Source organism: Apteryx mantelli, chromosome 1 (assembly GCF_036417845.1).
Source record: "Apteryx mantelli isolate bAptMan1 chromosome 1, bAptMan1.hap1, whole genome shotgun sequence".
NCBI classification, from domain to species: domain Eukaryota; kingdom Metazoa; phylum Chordata; class Aves; order Apterygiformes; family Apterygidae; genus Apteryx; species Apteryx mantelli.
This window is the reverse complement of record NC_089978.1, coordinates 148,643,537-148,658,484: the sequence shown is the minus strand read 5'-3', so window position 1 is coordinate 148,658,484 and position 14,948 is coordinate 148,643,537. Positions and strand designations below refer to the sequence as shown.

The following is a 14,948-nucleotide window of genomic DNA, read 5'->3' as shown; positions in this document are numbered from 1 at the left end:
ATCCGCCCACTGATTGGCCTCGGCGCCGCCAATCGGCGGCCCCCTTTCACCCGGCGGCGAGGCGAAGGGGGCTGCGTGTTTCCGGAAGACGTGGCCGTTGCAGCCGCCGCTCCGGCACCTGGGCACCATCCCCGCCATCCCCCCCCTTTCCCCCCCCCGCGCCGCCGGTCCCGCTCCCAGCGTTGTCGCCGCCATGATCTCCCTCTCGGACACCCAGAGTAAGCGCCGCCCGCTCAGCACCGGTAGCCCGCGGTGGGAGGGGGCGAGCGGGTCGCCTGCGGCGGGGCGCGGGGGCGGCCGAGCTGCGGGGGGGAGGACGGCTGGGGAGGGGGAGCCGCCGGCGGGCGAGCGCCGCGGGGCGGGCCCGGGCCTGGGCCCGTACCCGCCCGGGCCCTCCTGCTTTGTTCTGTGCCATGTCGGTTACAGCCGTTAGCGGGGGGAGGGCTCGGAGCCCTCAGGCCGGGCCCCTGTGCCCGGGCGCCCCCGCTGAGCTCGGGGTGCAGGGGCGGCTCCCGGCGCTGGGGCGGCGGCGAGGCGCGGGCGAGGGGGCGGCGGCGGCGCGCCCGCTCCCCGCCCCGCGGCGGTCCCCGCCTGGCACCAGGTGGAAACCGGCCGCGCGATGGGGCCGGGAGGGCGCGGGCGGAGTCCTGGCCGCCCCTCGCAGCATTGCCGCTTCATAAGGGGTGTCCAAACCGCCCTCGCCCCGGCTTGGCTTGGCTCGGCTCTGGTGGCGACAGCCTCAGCTGCCGGGCCAAACGGAAGATGAGGCTGGACGCAAGTTCACAGAGGAGTGCTCCCTAGGGGCGGCTTCCCTGCCATTTGGGAGGGTATCGTCGCCTGCCTTGTTACTTCTAGTGTTTTTCTTGGGCTGCGAGATCCCTCGTGTTGGCAGTGTCACCATGAGGTGATGGTAACAGAACAGAATGAATGAAAGCCGGATGGTAAACAAAAGAAAGACTTACCAAAACATCTTTTCCTAGTATGCCTTCCATGCGGGCATTAATGTTTTTGAATTATTTAATTATGTATCAATGACTTTACTGCCCCTCTCTCAACTTGCTGTTACCACACTAAATGTTTTCAATGGTTGTTCTGGAAACCCCACAAGTAGGACAGGAAAATGCCTTTGTCAGCTAGTTCAGAAAAGGAATCGCATGTGAAAAGAAAGGGCAAAGTAGATAGTTAGGACTTCCTCCAAAAAAAGCAGAGGAAACAACTATGGAAGTTACTAGAGCAGGTGACATTGAAAGGCTTTTAAAGTGAGGCCCAGACACTCATTTTGAAATAGTAAAAGAAGAACTTGTAGGTGATCAAAATTTTGTTTTCATTGAGTAGAAATAATTGCAATTAGAGATGGTGAAGGGGAAAATAAAAAGAAATCAAAGTAAGAGGACTTACAAGAGTTTAAGCTGCAAGGGAAAGGAGAATGTTAGGTCTTTAATGCCCTGGTTGCCATGAAAGGAAGCAAGTCTGCTTGATTAGCACTGTAGTGTCAGTTATGAAGGAGGATAAGTGCTAAAGTTGTAGAAGAGAAAGTTAAAAACTAAGTTTTTATTACTAAGTTTTTACTTTTTTTTTTTTTTTTTTTGCTAACTTAAGAGCAGGACACTGGAAACAGAGGTATTGGAGAGACCAGCCAAAGCAAAGGATAGAGCGGACAGTAAAGCAGGCTAGCAGGATCTAAAGTAAATGATTTGCTGAGAAATCCAGGTGCCATGCTCTGTTGCTTGGATGAGTACTAACCTTTAGGGTTCTCTTTAGACTTCTGATTGATAAATCTTTGTGGGCTTTGCTTTTGCCCATTCCCCTATCATCCTGTCCAGACTAGTCAAGGAAAAAAGAAAAACTTCTTCAGAAAGAAGAGATCTGTCTACTGTTTTTTCTTTTCTTAGTTCCTTGTCAACTCCTGCCAAATCCTATGCTGACTCCATTGCTTTTAACTTTCAGAGCAAAGAGTAGTAATTAAAATACCCTGGCATTTTTTTTAATTTCACTGTTTTTTCCAAAATTCTGGAAATAGCTCTACAGATTTTTTTTGACTAATTTCTGTCTAGGAAAAATAAGAAATTACCTGTAGATTCATTCCTTGGACTAGCGTGATAAATACCTGGAGAGGACTGCTGCATTAGTGGACTTTTGGAAGGTTAAATTTGCAAGTGTATAGTCTAGAAGTTTTTGTAATGATTTGTTGAATAGAGGGTTAACTCATCAGTAACTGCAAAAGAATACACTTAGTTTGTCATTAACAAATTGATTTTTTCAAGTTCTGTTTTAAATACAGCTTTTGAAATGTTACCTTTGTGTTTAGAAAAAAATCCACTTTTGAGAACATATAAACTGCATTAAATTTTGTTTTCTGAAAGTTTATAGTATGTAATTCCCTTCTCATTTTTTGCAGAAATGATAGAGAAAATGTGCAGTTGTCTTCCCCGAACATTCAAAAATAGCATTGTTCCAAGAATTAAAGCATTTTTGTTGTTTTCTGACAGTGGAGAGGATAGAGACATTTTGGGGCAGAGGAGTATTCTCTAAGTATTTTGAACATCTTCTATCTAGTAGATTATATCCATTATTTTATAAAAGTTGAAATATATCTTAATTTTAAGTCCTAATTTTTACTAAGCTATTTTGATGCAGTGTTGCAGTATTCCTGCATGGCTTACTGAATTTCCACAGAAACACTGAGAAAGCATTACTCCCGCCTCTCAGTAAATCATAATGATAACAAAAAAAAAGTAAATGTCGCATGGCTAGTACACATTCCTGCATTTCTAGACCTTGAAGAAAGTTGTTTTGATGTAATAAATAGGAAAGCTCTTCTGGTGCAGGAGAAGGCATTTAAAAACAGTTCTTCCTCTTTCAAAATTACTAGTTCATCATTTGCAAATGTGTATAAAATGACAGCATTAGTGTTTTTTCTAGGAATGCCAATCAAATATTGTTCTTATTGCAAGACTTGTCCATTTCAATGTAGTCTGCATTTCCACTGATTTTCAGAATCCTAATATGAATCAGGCCAGTAACATTTTTCTTTTACTGAGAATAGTAGAAATTCTCTGCAACAGATTCTCTGTTGTAGAATAGCAACAGAGCATAGGAGTTCTGGACTACTCAGTTTCTTTCAGCAGCAGTTTTTGGGTGGATGAGAACAGTGGGGTGTTGTGTCCCGTTCCCTCCCCCTCCCCCCCCCAGTAATCAGAGAGTATGGTTGACTTCTAAAGTTAATCTGAATCTTTTGTAGCAGGAGTTCGTTGTAAACATGTTGCAAGTGAATACAGGAGAAGTGTTAGAGTAGTAATTGCAGCAGCTGTTGAGAGTTGGCCTCTGCTTCTTGCTTGATCCCTACTTTGTGCTATGTCTGAGGGAGGAATGAATTTTCAGTTCTCATGACTGTATATTTATCTCATTGGCAGCTGGTAATTCCTTTGGAGTCCTGCCTCCAAGTGTTTTCCTTCCAGAATGCAGACTGTTTTTCTTCTTGCTGTAAAAATCGAGTTGTTAAAATGTGTATAGCAAAGCTTTAATACAGCAGGTGATTTCATAGAATTACAGATTTAACACCATGTGGTCTGCAACCTTGCTGAAATGTGAGCCCTTACAGAAGTTAGGGATGTTTGAATGTTGCTGTAACAAATCTCTTTACCATGACTTGTTTTGAAAACTTTTGTTCTAACTAAATGAAAGTTCGGGAATAGGCAGTATTCCTAGTCCTTTTACTCATGAGCTTTAATCTGGCTAACAGTGAAGGCAACATAGTGTGTTTTGCTGCTTATTGCTTATATTGCTACTTATGCCAGCTGTATTTATGCATGCTGTAGGTTGTGAAACTCTCCAATCACAAGAATAGAATGATTTTGCCCTGAGTGCATGCAAAATGCAAAAATTTTTCGCAACTCTGTTGCTGCTGTTCCTGTGATGTCTGATATTTGGTTATATAAGGGTCAAAGGCCAGCCTTAGAGGTTTAATTTTAAGAGTAGCATGTATTTGAAAGTTTGGTCTTCAAGATATCTCATAGGCTTTTGTCATAGGTAACTTTAATCATAGTTTGAGATTTCTAGCCTAGTTTCCTAGACAAGCAAATCTTCCATCCTACTTGTCCCTTCCCAATAGTTCCTGAGCAGCTTTTACAGACAGGCAAAAGTCTCAAAGATACTTGGTATCAACAAGTTTTGTGAAAAGTAGCAACTGGTTGGAGACAAAAGGAGTCCTGTGCTAGTGTGTAGTAGCTATCAGCATGTGTAACTCGGAGCCTACAGCATTAATCTGGATTTTGTCTAATCCAGAAGCTGGGGAAAATGGGACTGCTCTGCAAGGTTATATGAGGTGGAATGTGAGGTTTTAGGAGGATGGAAAGGAGAGGGTGCTGGTGTTACTGCAGTGGTCATGAAGGGACAGGAGATAAAAAGGGAAAGCAAAATTTCACCATCTGTTCACAAAGCTCTTTCCTCTATGTTGAGAGATGTTGGCCATAAGTGTACTCAATACATGCTTTTGTTGCACTCCATTTCAGTATACAGCTCCAAATATATCCTTTTTTTTTTTGGTAAGAAGCAGTTTCCAAATCTCTCTCTATCTGGTATTGAAATAATTGGAGTCCACAACACCTACTTGATTTGTGTATTTGGGAGAGTTTTTAAGTGGTCATAAAATATGCTGTCAAGTTTTTCTATGAATTTAAAATTTCTGTAGATTGGATGTTCTGTATTTTTCCATAAATTTCTTACATGAGTTTGTGTGGTACCGTGCTTTGTTAAATCCTGAATTTTGCTTCTTTTTGCAGAGATTGGAATGGGATTGACAGGCTTTGGAGTGTTTTTTCTTTTCTTTGGAATGATCCTCTTCTTTGACAAAGCTCTTTTGGCTATTGGAAATGTAAGTGCCTGCTGTTCAGTTTAGATTCTGCATTGTTTAGATTGAAGTATGTGATATATTAAAAAACAAAAGCAAAAACCAGAAAAATATATTAGCAAATTGAAGCTGTGTCACAGAAAATACTGTAGCAGTTTGGTATAAAGGAAGAGTTATGTTCGATGATTTGAGTGAAACATTTTTCCTGATTAAAGTTAGAGCAGCTCACATCAATCTAAATATAATACCTCCAGGTCAGGCCTGTGGCATGTTGGTAAGAGAAGCAGCTTGTTCTACAGTTGTTACACTGCTGCAAATAAGATTTTAAGATTGGCTGTCATTATTGATGCTTTTTTTCCCTGCTCTTGTAAGATAACGGTCAGATTTGAGTACCTCTATCTAGCTGGGCAAGAATACTAAAGCACTTTGTACACTATTAAATGTAGCCATGCTCTTTATGAAGAAAAAAGCATAAATTACTGATAATCAAGGTGTAGAAGAGCCAATCACTCTTCATAGTGGACAACTTTATCTTCAGTGTTTACCAAATTAAATTTTCACTTAAAGCAGGATAAAAAGTAAATCTTAGTTCTGGTACATAAGATTCTCAATGGAAACCAAATGTAGAATGATTTTTTTTTTTTTTTTTTTTCCTAAATTTGACAGCTCTGCACCTTGGCTGTTCTCAGCCTTTGCTGCCACCTAAGTATCTGTGAGCCGTGATCAATTTCATTCTTTGGCAGCAGAATGTAATACTGAGATTCACTGAAGGAAAATCCAAAATGGATATTTGAATCTGGGTGCATTACTTGAAGCATTGTTCTGATCCATCAATAAAGTGTATAGAGAAAGAGTTAAAGAAAAGTGATGCAGTTTAGGGGAAAAAAAGGAAAGTATATTTGCAGGGGGGAGCAATGAAAGGCTATCTGGTAACCAAAGATAATTGAGAAAAGATACAGTATCCTTACAGAAAGTAAAATACTTTATTAAATAACATACAAAACTTAAATTTCATATGTTAATCTGGAGTCAAACCTGAAGTCTTTTCTCTTTTCAGCAGAAGTGTTGCCCAGTTGTATGCTTAGAGGGTGGAGTAATTACAACTCCTGTAGCTGAAAGATGCTTGAAGTAGTTTTAACTAGCACGGACCAATTTAATAGACAGTGTTCAGCCTCTAGTGTTACTAGTAAACAGTAGAAAGATTGTTACACAGTAAAACAAGCATGATAACTGATAATGTTCTTGAGCTTTTTTCTTTTTTTGCCCAGTTATTCTTAAGCATTGTTCAGTAGATCAGTACAAGCTAATTAAGATGTCCATGCTACAGACTAGAGATGCTTACATGGCATGTCTGTTTTCCATTCCTAGAAGCCTCAACTGTTGTTGGTACTAAGCTTCAGCACTGCCTGGAGACAATGACTGTGCTTATATTACAGGACAGATAACTGTTGTCACCAGGCCTTCAGACATGACTCTGTCAGAGTCCATAAAGGTGGACTGTTGCCTATTTTCTAAGCAGATGTGAGGAGACTTTTGAATGTTAGCTACAAATGCTTTAAGATGGACTTTTTATAAAGGAAAATCACTACTGAATTCCTCCTTGCCATCAATCTTGGTATTAAAAGAAGTTGTGTAAGAAATGCAATCTGATTTTGAAGAATGACTCTCTATATATGTGTTTTACATCCTAAATTTAGGAATATAATTAGTTATTTTCTTTATTTGGTTGGTTTTTGTCTCTTCTAGGTTTTATTTGTGGCTGGCTTGGCTTTTGTTATCGGTTTAGAAAGAACATTTAGATTCTTCTTCCAAAAACACAAAATGAAAGCAACGGGCTTTTTCCTGGGTGGTGTGCTCATAGTTCTCATTGGTTGGCCTTTGATAGGAATGATCCTTGAAATTTATGGGTTCTTCCTATTATTCAGGTAAGACTTGTTTCAGAATAGGTTTTTTCTATTGGTGTATTTAGGAATAATTGTATTTGTCTAGTCTTGCAGCATTACAGCTGGCAAAATAGCAACCATTGAATGTTCATTTTTAATAGCTATTATATAAAGCTATGGATTTACATTTGCAAGAGGTGGAAATCTTGTATTGTAAGTATTGCTCCAAGACTCAAATCTGCTAAAGTGTGTGAGGCAGGTATAAAACTGATTTTTGATAATGTTGTGTACATCTAACCAAAGAACTGTAAAGCTTCAAAATATTTAGGAGCCCAAACTGTTAGCAGTGCAGAGTTTAAATATTACCTCACAAAAAAGGCAACTTAAATACTTAATGTGCTTTGTTCATAAACCGTTTGTTTTTCTTTAACAAATGGGGCAAAATACTTATTACAAACATCCTACATTTGAAAAGACAAACTAAACAGGTTTCTCTAATGTTTCCTTACTCTCATGCCCTATATATTTGCAATGTATGAGATAGTGGTTTTGCTTATGGTTAACTAGAGCAAGTTAAGTAAATATAAAAATTCTTATTTGTGAACAGCAATCTTGATGCATGTTATATCTGTTACAAGAAGTCACTTAACTTCTGCTTTTACCACTAATGGTGAATGAATTTGATGTGTGAAAACCTACATATTGATACAGTTGAAGTTCCATACTTTTGAAAGGAAAGCAGAAAACTTGCTAATAAGTAATATTTTTAGTGGTTTTCAAACTTCTAATAAGATGAAGACTATTCCATTGAACTTCTCATTAATCTAATACAAGACTCACTAAAATTTTTCAGTGTTCAGCTGCTGGAAAAAAAAAAGGTAGTTCCTCTTAATCAAAATATTGCTTTCATCATTTTCTCTCTCAATAACCTGAAACATTAATTAAACTAAGATTTTTTTCGAAAGTATTTAGCTTAACTTGGCTCCTGCTGAAGACATACTGAGATTTCTGAAAATTCATCTTGCAGTTTTAATTTAGGCTTCTTATTGTTCTAAGCTGCATTATTTTGAACTTAATATCCCTGCAAATGAATTGCAAATCAAGGTGTCTCACTGAAAATATTGTCACTTCTTGGAGATGTCATTTGGATGCGATCAGCCAGTATGAAGCAGGTAGACTATTTTTCCAAAAATGTACCCATCCTTTTGAAAGGTTTATAAAGAATTACAAATTGTTATGCCTAAACAAGTATAGTTATTCATGGACTATCTGTGCTAGCCAGGGGCTAGCAGGATAAAATAACGTTCAAGGGAAGATCACTAGTCATCCCTAGGTTACTAGGAATATACTTTACCCAAAAGAATAGCGACAGTGGATAAATAATTCCAGATGAATGTTTCTGACCTGTTTTATTTAAAACTTCTATAGACAATCTTTTCTAGAGCTTAGCAGTTCTTAGAATCTAAATCTCATGCTACAATATTAGCCGGTTACTAACTCAAAGCTTTTTGTTTTACTTTGGCTTTGTTTTTTCCTTCCAACCATTACCATGTTTTTGGCAAATTATTCCTTTCTGGAGAAGAAAAAAAAAATGGAACTCTTTCAGTTTTTCCTCATACGTCATTTTACATGATTTTTCAGGATCCCACTGTTTGGTTGCATGCCATAACCAGGAAAGTTTTATCGTTGGTCTTTGAAATACGTTCTTCTCTTAGGCCCACATAATAAAACAGATGCACCTTTGGATTTGTTAGGGCAGTGTGTTGTGAAGGTAGGCACTTCTGTATGTCCGAATGACTCTAGTCACATGGATTACCAGGACTTTTATGTGGAAAGCCTTTACACTTAGCAGGAGTTCTAGCTGGTTAGCAGTTTTAGTAACTCTACCTCAGCTAGACTAACATAGTACAAAAGAACAATGTACTATACTGTTTTCAACCCCTTGATTGTCGACCTCTAAAATATTTCCATTAGGCGTTCAGATCCCTCTGGAATCTTTACTTATAGATTGTTGTCCTGTATACCTAGACTGCTTTACACAGTCTTCTTTCACAGATCCATTAGACGTAATTGCAAAGCCTATGTTGTGCACAAAGCAAAAGTTAGGAAGTGGCAACTAAGAACACCTTAAACAACATGATTGCAAAGATTTTTTTTTAAGATGCATCTGGCCTAAGCGAAAGAGAGCCACAATTATTATCCTTCACTGGTTTAAATCTAGACTGTCTTTCCCCTTCTTGTCTTCATTTAACTTGCTGCCAGAATATTTCTCATCAGAGGTTTAGTCCTTTGCCATACTTTCACATGCTCAGAATTCATTTACTGGGGAAGACTGTTACAGGACAGTGTTTCTTGTTATACTCTAAACTGCTTTTGGAGCCTCGCTTAGATTACAGGAATCTAAAGTTATGGCTAAAAATATTGTCCTACCTATAATGACTGTTCCTAATTCTTGACCACACCAATTGTTTTAGTCTGTTACAAGTAGTTTGTGTATCCTGCATCACAATTTACTGGACCACTGAAATGCTCCAGTCTTTAAATAAGAAAATCTTCAGGAAAAAACTTGCTGGTTTTGATATTATTTAGCAAATAGTCGTCATCTATCAGTGCAGCTGAGAAAATGGTGAATTGTGCAATTTCAGTGTTCACATGTGGCTGAGGTTCTATTACATGTTAATCCTTATCCTATACAGGAAATCTGTAGCTCAGCAAGAGGTAATCCAGAATGCCAACAACAGCTGAACTGCTGCTGTTGACTGCAAACAGCTGAGATACTTCCATAGAAAATTCTTATTCCTGCTGCAGAGATGAAGTGGACAGTGTCGGGGGGCTAGACAGGAGACATTCCCTGGTTCACGATTCAAACTTTTCACTTTCTATAAGTTTGTCAAATAAGTTAATAGATAACTTTGTCATGCTTAATTTTGTTTACTTAATTTGAAAAGTATCTGGTTTCAAAGGGAGTTGCTTGCAGGTCAGTTCAGTTATTTTTACACTGGGTATTGTAAGAATGCCCTTCCCATAACACAAAATCAGAGGAGCTCAAATATCATGGACACTTGGGACATGGATAAGATAATTAAATCAATATTTGAACACGAAAATATTTTTTTTTAATCTCAAAATATGTATGGTAATACTGGAAAATGAGTTGGGAATGTTAGTTTTGTTGACTAAGTTGAATATTCATTCCTTAGTGGTCAGCCTTCTCTGAGAGTTGCCAAATATGGAAAACAAAAACAAAAGTCCATTTGAAAATACGCTCTTTTCTGTTTTTCTTCTTTCACTGCTGAATATTTGTTCATATATTGGTAAAATTAATTTGCTGCTAATAAGCTACAAGATTTTTAGTGTAATCTTGGTTTTAAAAATGCCTCCTATCTCTTCATTCATAGCAATATAAGAATTGTTTAATTCTAAAAACTTATGCAATCTTCTGATACCTTACTTCAAGGGGGTTCTTTCCTGTGGTGGTTGGCTTTATTAGAAGAGTTCCAGTCCTTGGCTATCTCTTGAATTTACCTGGTATAAGCTCGGTAAGTGTTCAGTACTTAATGCAAAATTTGAAACTTTCACTGTGTTTTAATCCATTATAATATAATGGATGCAGTAGTGTAGATACTTGAGAAATAAAGCAAATGCAACTTTAGAGCAGTGACATTGAATGCATTCTTGCAGAGTTCTTGCACCATATGGATCATGTTCAGTCCCATTGAGAGACTCCTAAATGTAAAAGGAACAAAAGGAAACCTTTGCAGAAGCTGCCCCTGCTTTAGTGCTGTCAAGCAGAAAGGGCTTGTGATTTGGAAAACTGGAGGTCTGGTTCTTGCTTCACTGTTGGCCCTAGGTAACCATAGGTGAATCATGCCACCTTTCTGTTCCTCTTCTCCTGTCTGTAAAATGAGAAGGACACTGATCTCCTTTGTGCAGTACTTTGATATATTTTGAAAAATGGCCTAGAAGAACAAAGAATTAAGTGTTGCAGCATGTATGGTGAACCCAGAAATTCTCATGATGCATAATCATTTATCAAATACAATATTTATTCAGGTCCACTGCACCAAACTAGGTTTTGCTATTTAATGAGCTTTGTATTTTTTCAAATGCAGTTTTCCACTTTCTTAACCAAATAGCCAGGGAATTGAAGACAATTAAAAGGTGCTAGAAAGATGGTAATCTAGGGTGTTTTGTCAACTACTTTTACTGTGCTAATTTCTGTTTGTACCTTAACACAAGAGTTTTTAACCTCAGTTTTGTAAGCTGCAGTTTAATAACTATTACATTAAAATTAATGGAGGGTGCAACTGAGATGTATACAGTCTGTGTTTTTTTAAATTAGTGTTCAAGATAATCTGTTCTACTCTTACAGTTTGGGCCAAGTTCTGGCTCATAAATCCTGATCAATTGAGTGTTTCATTTGTCAATTGATCTTACCTACACACATTTAATTTGACCATAATGGGGTTAAATCTTGTTTTAAAAAGATAATTGTTAATGTTTTATTCAAAGCCTACGTAGGCTCAGAAGAGAATCCACAGTAATGGTCAGTTGAAATATCTTACTTGGTCTACTAATGCATGTGTGGCTGATACTGTATTGTTTTGTTTTGATCATTAAGCTAGCGGTGTTACCTGCATTATTCTATTTCCTTTTCCATTCTGTTGCATTTTCATGTTGCACTGTTAATGTCTGTATGAGAAAACATGTCATGCAGAAACACGGCTGCAATGTAAGATTTTTAATTTTCACAAACTTAAATTTCATGAGACCTTGGTGAGTACTATTTGATTCTCATTCAGTTGCGTACTAACTGTGCGCAAGTAGCAAGCTATATTTGAGAGTAATTTCACCGTATGTGTCATGCAGCTTTGAACTTTTTGTCTCCTTTTCTACAGCTTGTAGACAAAGTTGGAGAAAGCAACAACATGGTATAATGACAAGAAGGCAGAAGACTGATTCTAAACTTATTGTATTATTTATAAAATCCTTTTGAAGAATACTCAGCACAAAGATTAAGTTGTGTACAAAGGAAAAGCTTGTAACATTCTTTACATAACAGTTTAGTTTAAAATGTATAGTTGACAATATACATTGGAAAAGAAGCTCAGCAAGTGTGCTTCTAGGAAAAGTAACTCCAGAGTCCAGGAAGTAAACTGAAGAGGTGAAAGTCATGGAATAACCCATGTTACAACTGTTCAAGACTATTTTTGTTGTTTTTTGGAAAACGCGCTAAATGCAAGGAACCCTTCTGGAATTAATGGTGCCTGTAGTTTACCTCCTTATTTTGAAGGTGCAGTAGAACAAACAGGCCTGCATTTTTAAGGGTGACCCCAACTTATCCAACCCTCTGCTTGCTACCATCAGAGTGCAAAAAACAAACAAACAAAAAAACTTCTTGTGTAACAAGAGATGTGTCTTTGCATGAAAATTAAGATGACTATTCATCTTTAATCATATGACAAAAAAAGGAAATCCCACATGGTTCTGTTGTTAACATTTTTGTAAATATGTGGCTGAAATAAAACATTGTTATCTTAATGTTTCAAAGCCAAATGTAAGTTGATTGTATTTGCCTTCCATTTTGGAATATGCAAAAGGTCAGTCTTTAACTTCAGTCTTAAATACTGGTTCTGAACTTCAAGAGTTCAATGAGGAACTCTGGAAACTGACTTACACTCCTTCCAGTTTGTTCTCCTTGAGTTGTTACACATGTGCATCCCGATGAGAATGTAGCCCCTTGTCACTAACATGAAAATTTTGTGAAATGTTTAGTTCACAAAAAATGCATTTGGCTAAGGTGCTGACGTGAACCCTGTGAAATGTATCTTATCAAAACATGAACCTTTGTTTTTTTTAAATCGTTTGGAGCTAAGGTTTCCTTGTTTACCCTGGAACTACAAACTGAAGATTTTATTTTTTACAGTAATAAAATGAAAACTTAAAGTTCTGTGTATGTGAGTCTCTGGGAAGAAAATTGATCTAACTGGCTAACTGAAGATCAAGTGCCAATCTTGGTATCTGTTTCATAACTTGTTCCTTGGGTTATCTTCAAATAACTTACTACTTCTGTCAATCATAACTTTTATCATCACCTTTGCTGCTACAGAGATTCTTAGCTAACCTGAATGAGGTGCAAACCTAAAATAAATGTCCCCTACTAATGCAAAGGTCACATTTCTGTTTCTGTTGAAATATTGAACATCATGCACTTTTAATAGACTTAGTTACATAGTGTCTTCACCTAACAAGAAGCGCGATCAGTAAGTAAATGGTGTTTGTGCAGGCGTTGGGTTTTTTGTTGTTTTAAACTTTCTTCCTTTCCCTCAAATGTAATTCTAAAAACTATCTGAAATGCGATGACAGTTTCTCAAGTAGCTATGTAGTCCTACAGGTCTAATGACTGTTTTCTGTGTTTTGGGTGTTTTTTTTAATTACAAAATTAGAATTGTTATTTTCCAAACTAACTTTTAAGCTGAGAAAAATCCTTATATACCAACCACTTTGGAAGTTACTACAAAGTTTACTTGTATTATGTGATGAGGTTTTTTGTTACAACTGTAGTAATAGCTGCAATCTACTGTTTCCAACTTCCACATTTAATCTGCTTCTTTCTCAAATAGGCATAAAATGATTCAGTGAAAAAGCATGTCATGATATTTATTTATAATGAATAGCATCTGAAAAATCAGTGTTTTTATTTTATAAATGACAAATTGGTTATATTTGCTTGATGGCATATGTATTATAGCTTACAGACAGGACTAAATATGACTTGTGGCTCCTACCTCAAGAGATGAACCAATCTTGACTGCCCCTATAGATCTGTTGTCTGTTAAGTGACTACAGAATAACACTATGGCTGTTTAGCAAACTGATCTTGTTTGCTTTGGTAGAATGCTAGTCTGTACTGTGGGAATCGAGTGCTGTTTAAAGCAGACGGTGTTCATCATTTACAATAGATGTTGGCTACCTAAAGATTTTCATTCTTGTTTTTTGAAAAGTAATCTAATGGGAAAGATGGATTGCACCATGTGACTATGGAGTGCTGATTCAAAGCAAACTGTTTGGCAAGCTGAAGTACCTTCATCAACAAGAACTCTGATATCTTTTGGAGATGATGAATGTGTTGTTGTATATGATATTTTAGCCCTTTGAAATTCTGAGATGGGGACAGTTCATCTCACTTCTACTTAATTCATTGTTTTAAATCAAAAGTCAATTTCTGTCAGATGTGAACTGTTGTGAAAAGTGTCCAAGGGAACAAAACTGTATGTTGAATTTAGCGTAGTCTTTATCCCTCAAAGTAACATTGATTGTCTTTGAGACAGTTTTGCCAAGCTAAATATGGGTGGCAGCAAAGGTCAAAACTACTTAGCCTTAAAGTGTTTCTGTCATTGCAAAAATACCTTTAACAGAAACATGCTTGGAACATTTCCCCTTTTAAATGTAATTTAGAATTGCTGCTTTAAAAATCAAAGATGAATCTTATTCTGAGCAAATGAATACTGTAAATATACTTGTCATACCTTGAATAAATGGGTACCTTTTTCTATCATTTGTCTTTGTGTCTTTTTTGCCTACATGTTTTAGGAGTGTTTTAATAAGTTTTCCCCTCCAACAGTTAGGCAGTGTGTACACTTACTGCTTTGCTATCTTACACTGTTATGACTTCTGTAGTTAATAATGTCTTACATTAGTCTTAAATGGAAAAGTTGCCTTCTTACAATGAGCCTTCTTTTACATAAACATTCCCCCTTACCTTTTGTATGCATCTATACATAATAGGCTGTCTTTTTTTGTTTGTTTGTTTCAAGAAGCAAACATCTTAATGCAAAACTGTCTGGTGAATAGGGCATTTTCAGTTGAAATAATATGAAGCTGACGTGTCTTCCTTTTGCTTTGCCTTGCTTTGTCTCTAATTCTACTGTATGACCCTAGACAGCTTCAGTACTTTGGTCAGAGACCATTTTAACGGGCCAAGAGCTAGGAATGGAGTCTTGTTCTCAGCTGGTTATTCAGATTCTAATTTCAAACAAAACAAAATTGCAAAACAAAAAAAATTATGGTAATAGGAAATGGTTTCTTAGTTAACATTTTCTCTTTTGCTCTCTCTCATGTGCCCTTTCACACAAGGAGAGAGGCAGTAACTCTGAAACTCTAGGAGAAAGAAAGGGTACATATCTAGAATTTAGTGCAGGTTCTGGTCCCTGTGC

At 37.7% G+C, this 14,948-nt stretch overlaps 1 protein-coding gene across 1 annotated transcript; it reads left to right on the top strand.

The window, feature by feature from the left end:
- Positions 1-126: 126 nt before the first annotated feature.
- On the top strand, positions 127-14,287 carry GOLT1B (golgi transport 1B). The gene is made up of 5 exons (XM_067306191.1): positions 127-218; positions 4,782-4,873; positions 6,596-6,774; positions 10,190-10,271; positions 11,631-14,287. The coding sequence occupies exons 1-5, from the start codon at positions 194-196 to the stop codon at positions 11,667-11,669; spliced, it is 417 nt and encodes a 138-aa protein (XP_067162292.1). The 5' UTR covers positions 127-193; the 3' UTR covers positions 11,670-14,287.
- Positions 14,288-14,948: the final 661 nt, after the last annotated feature.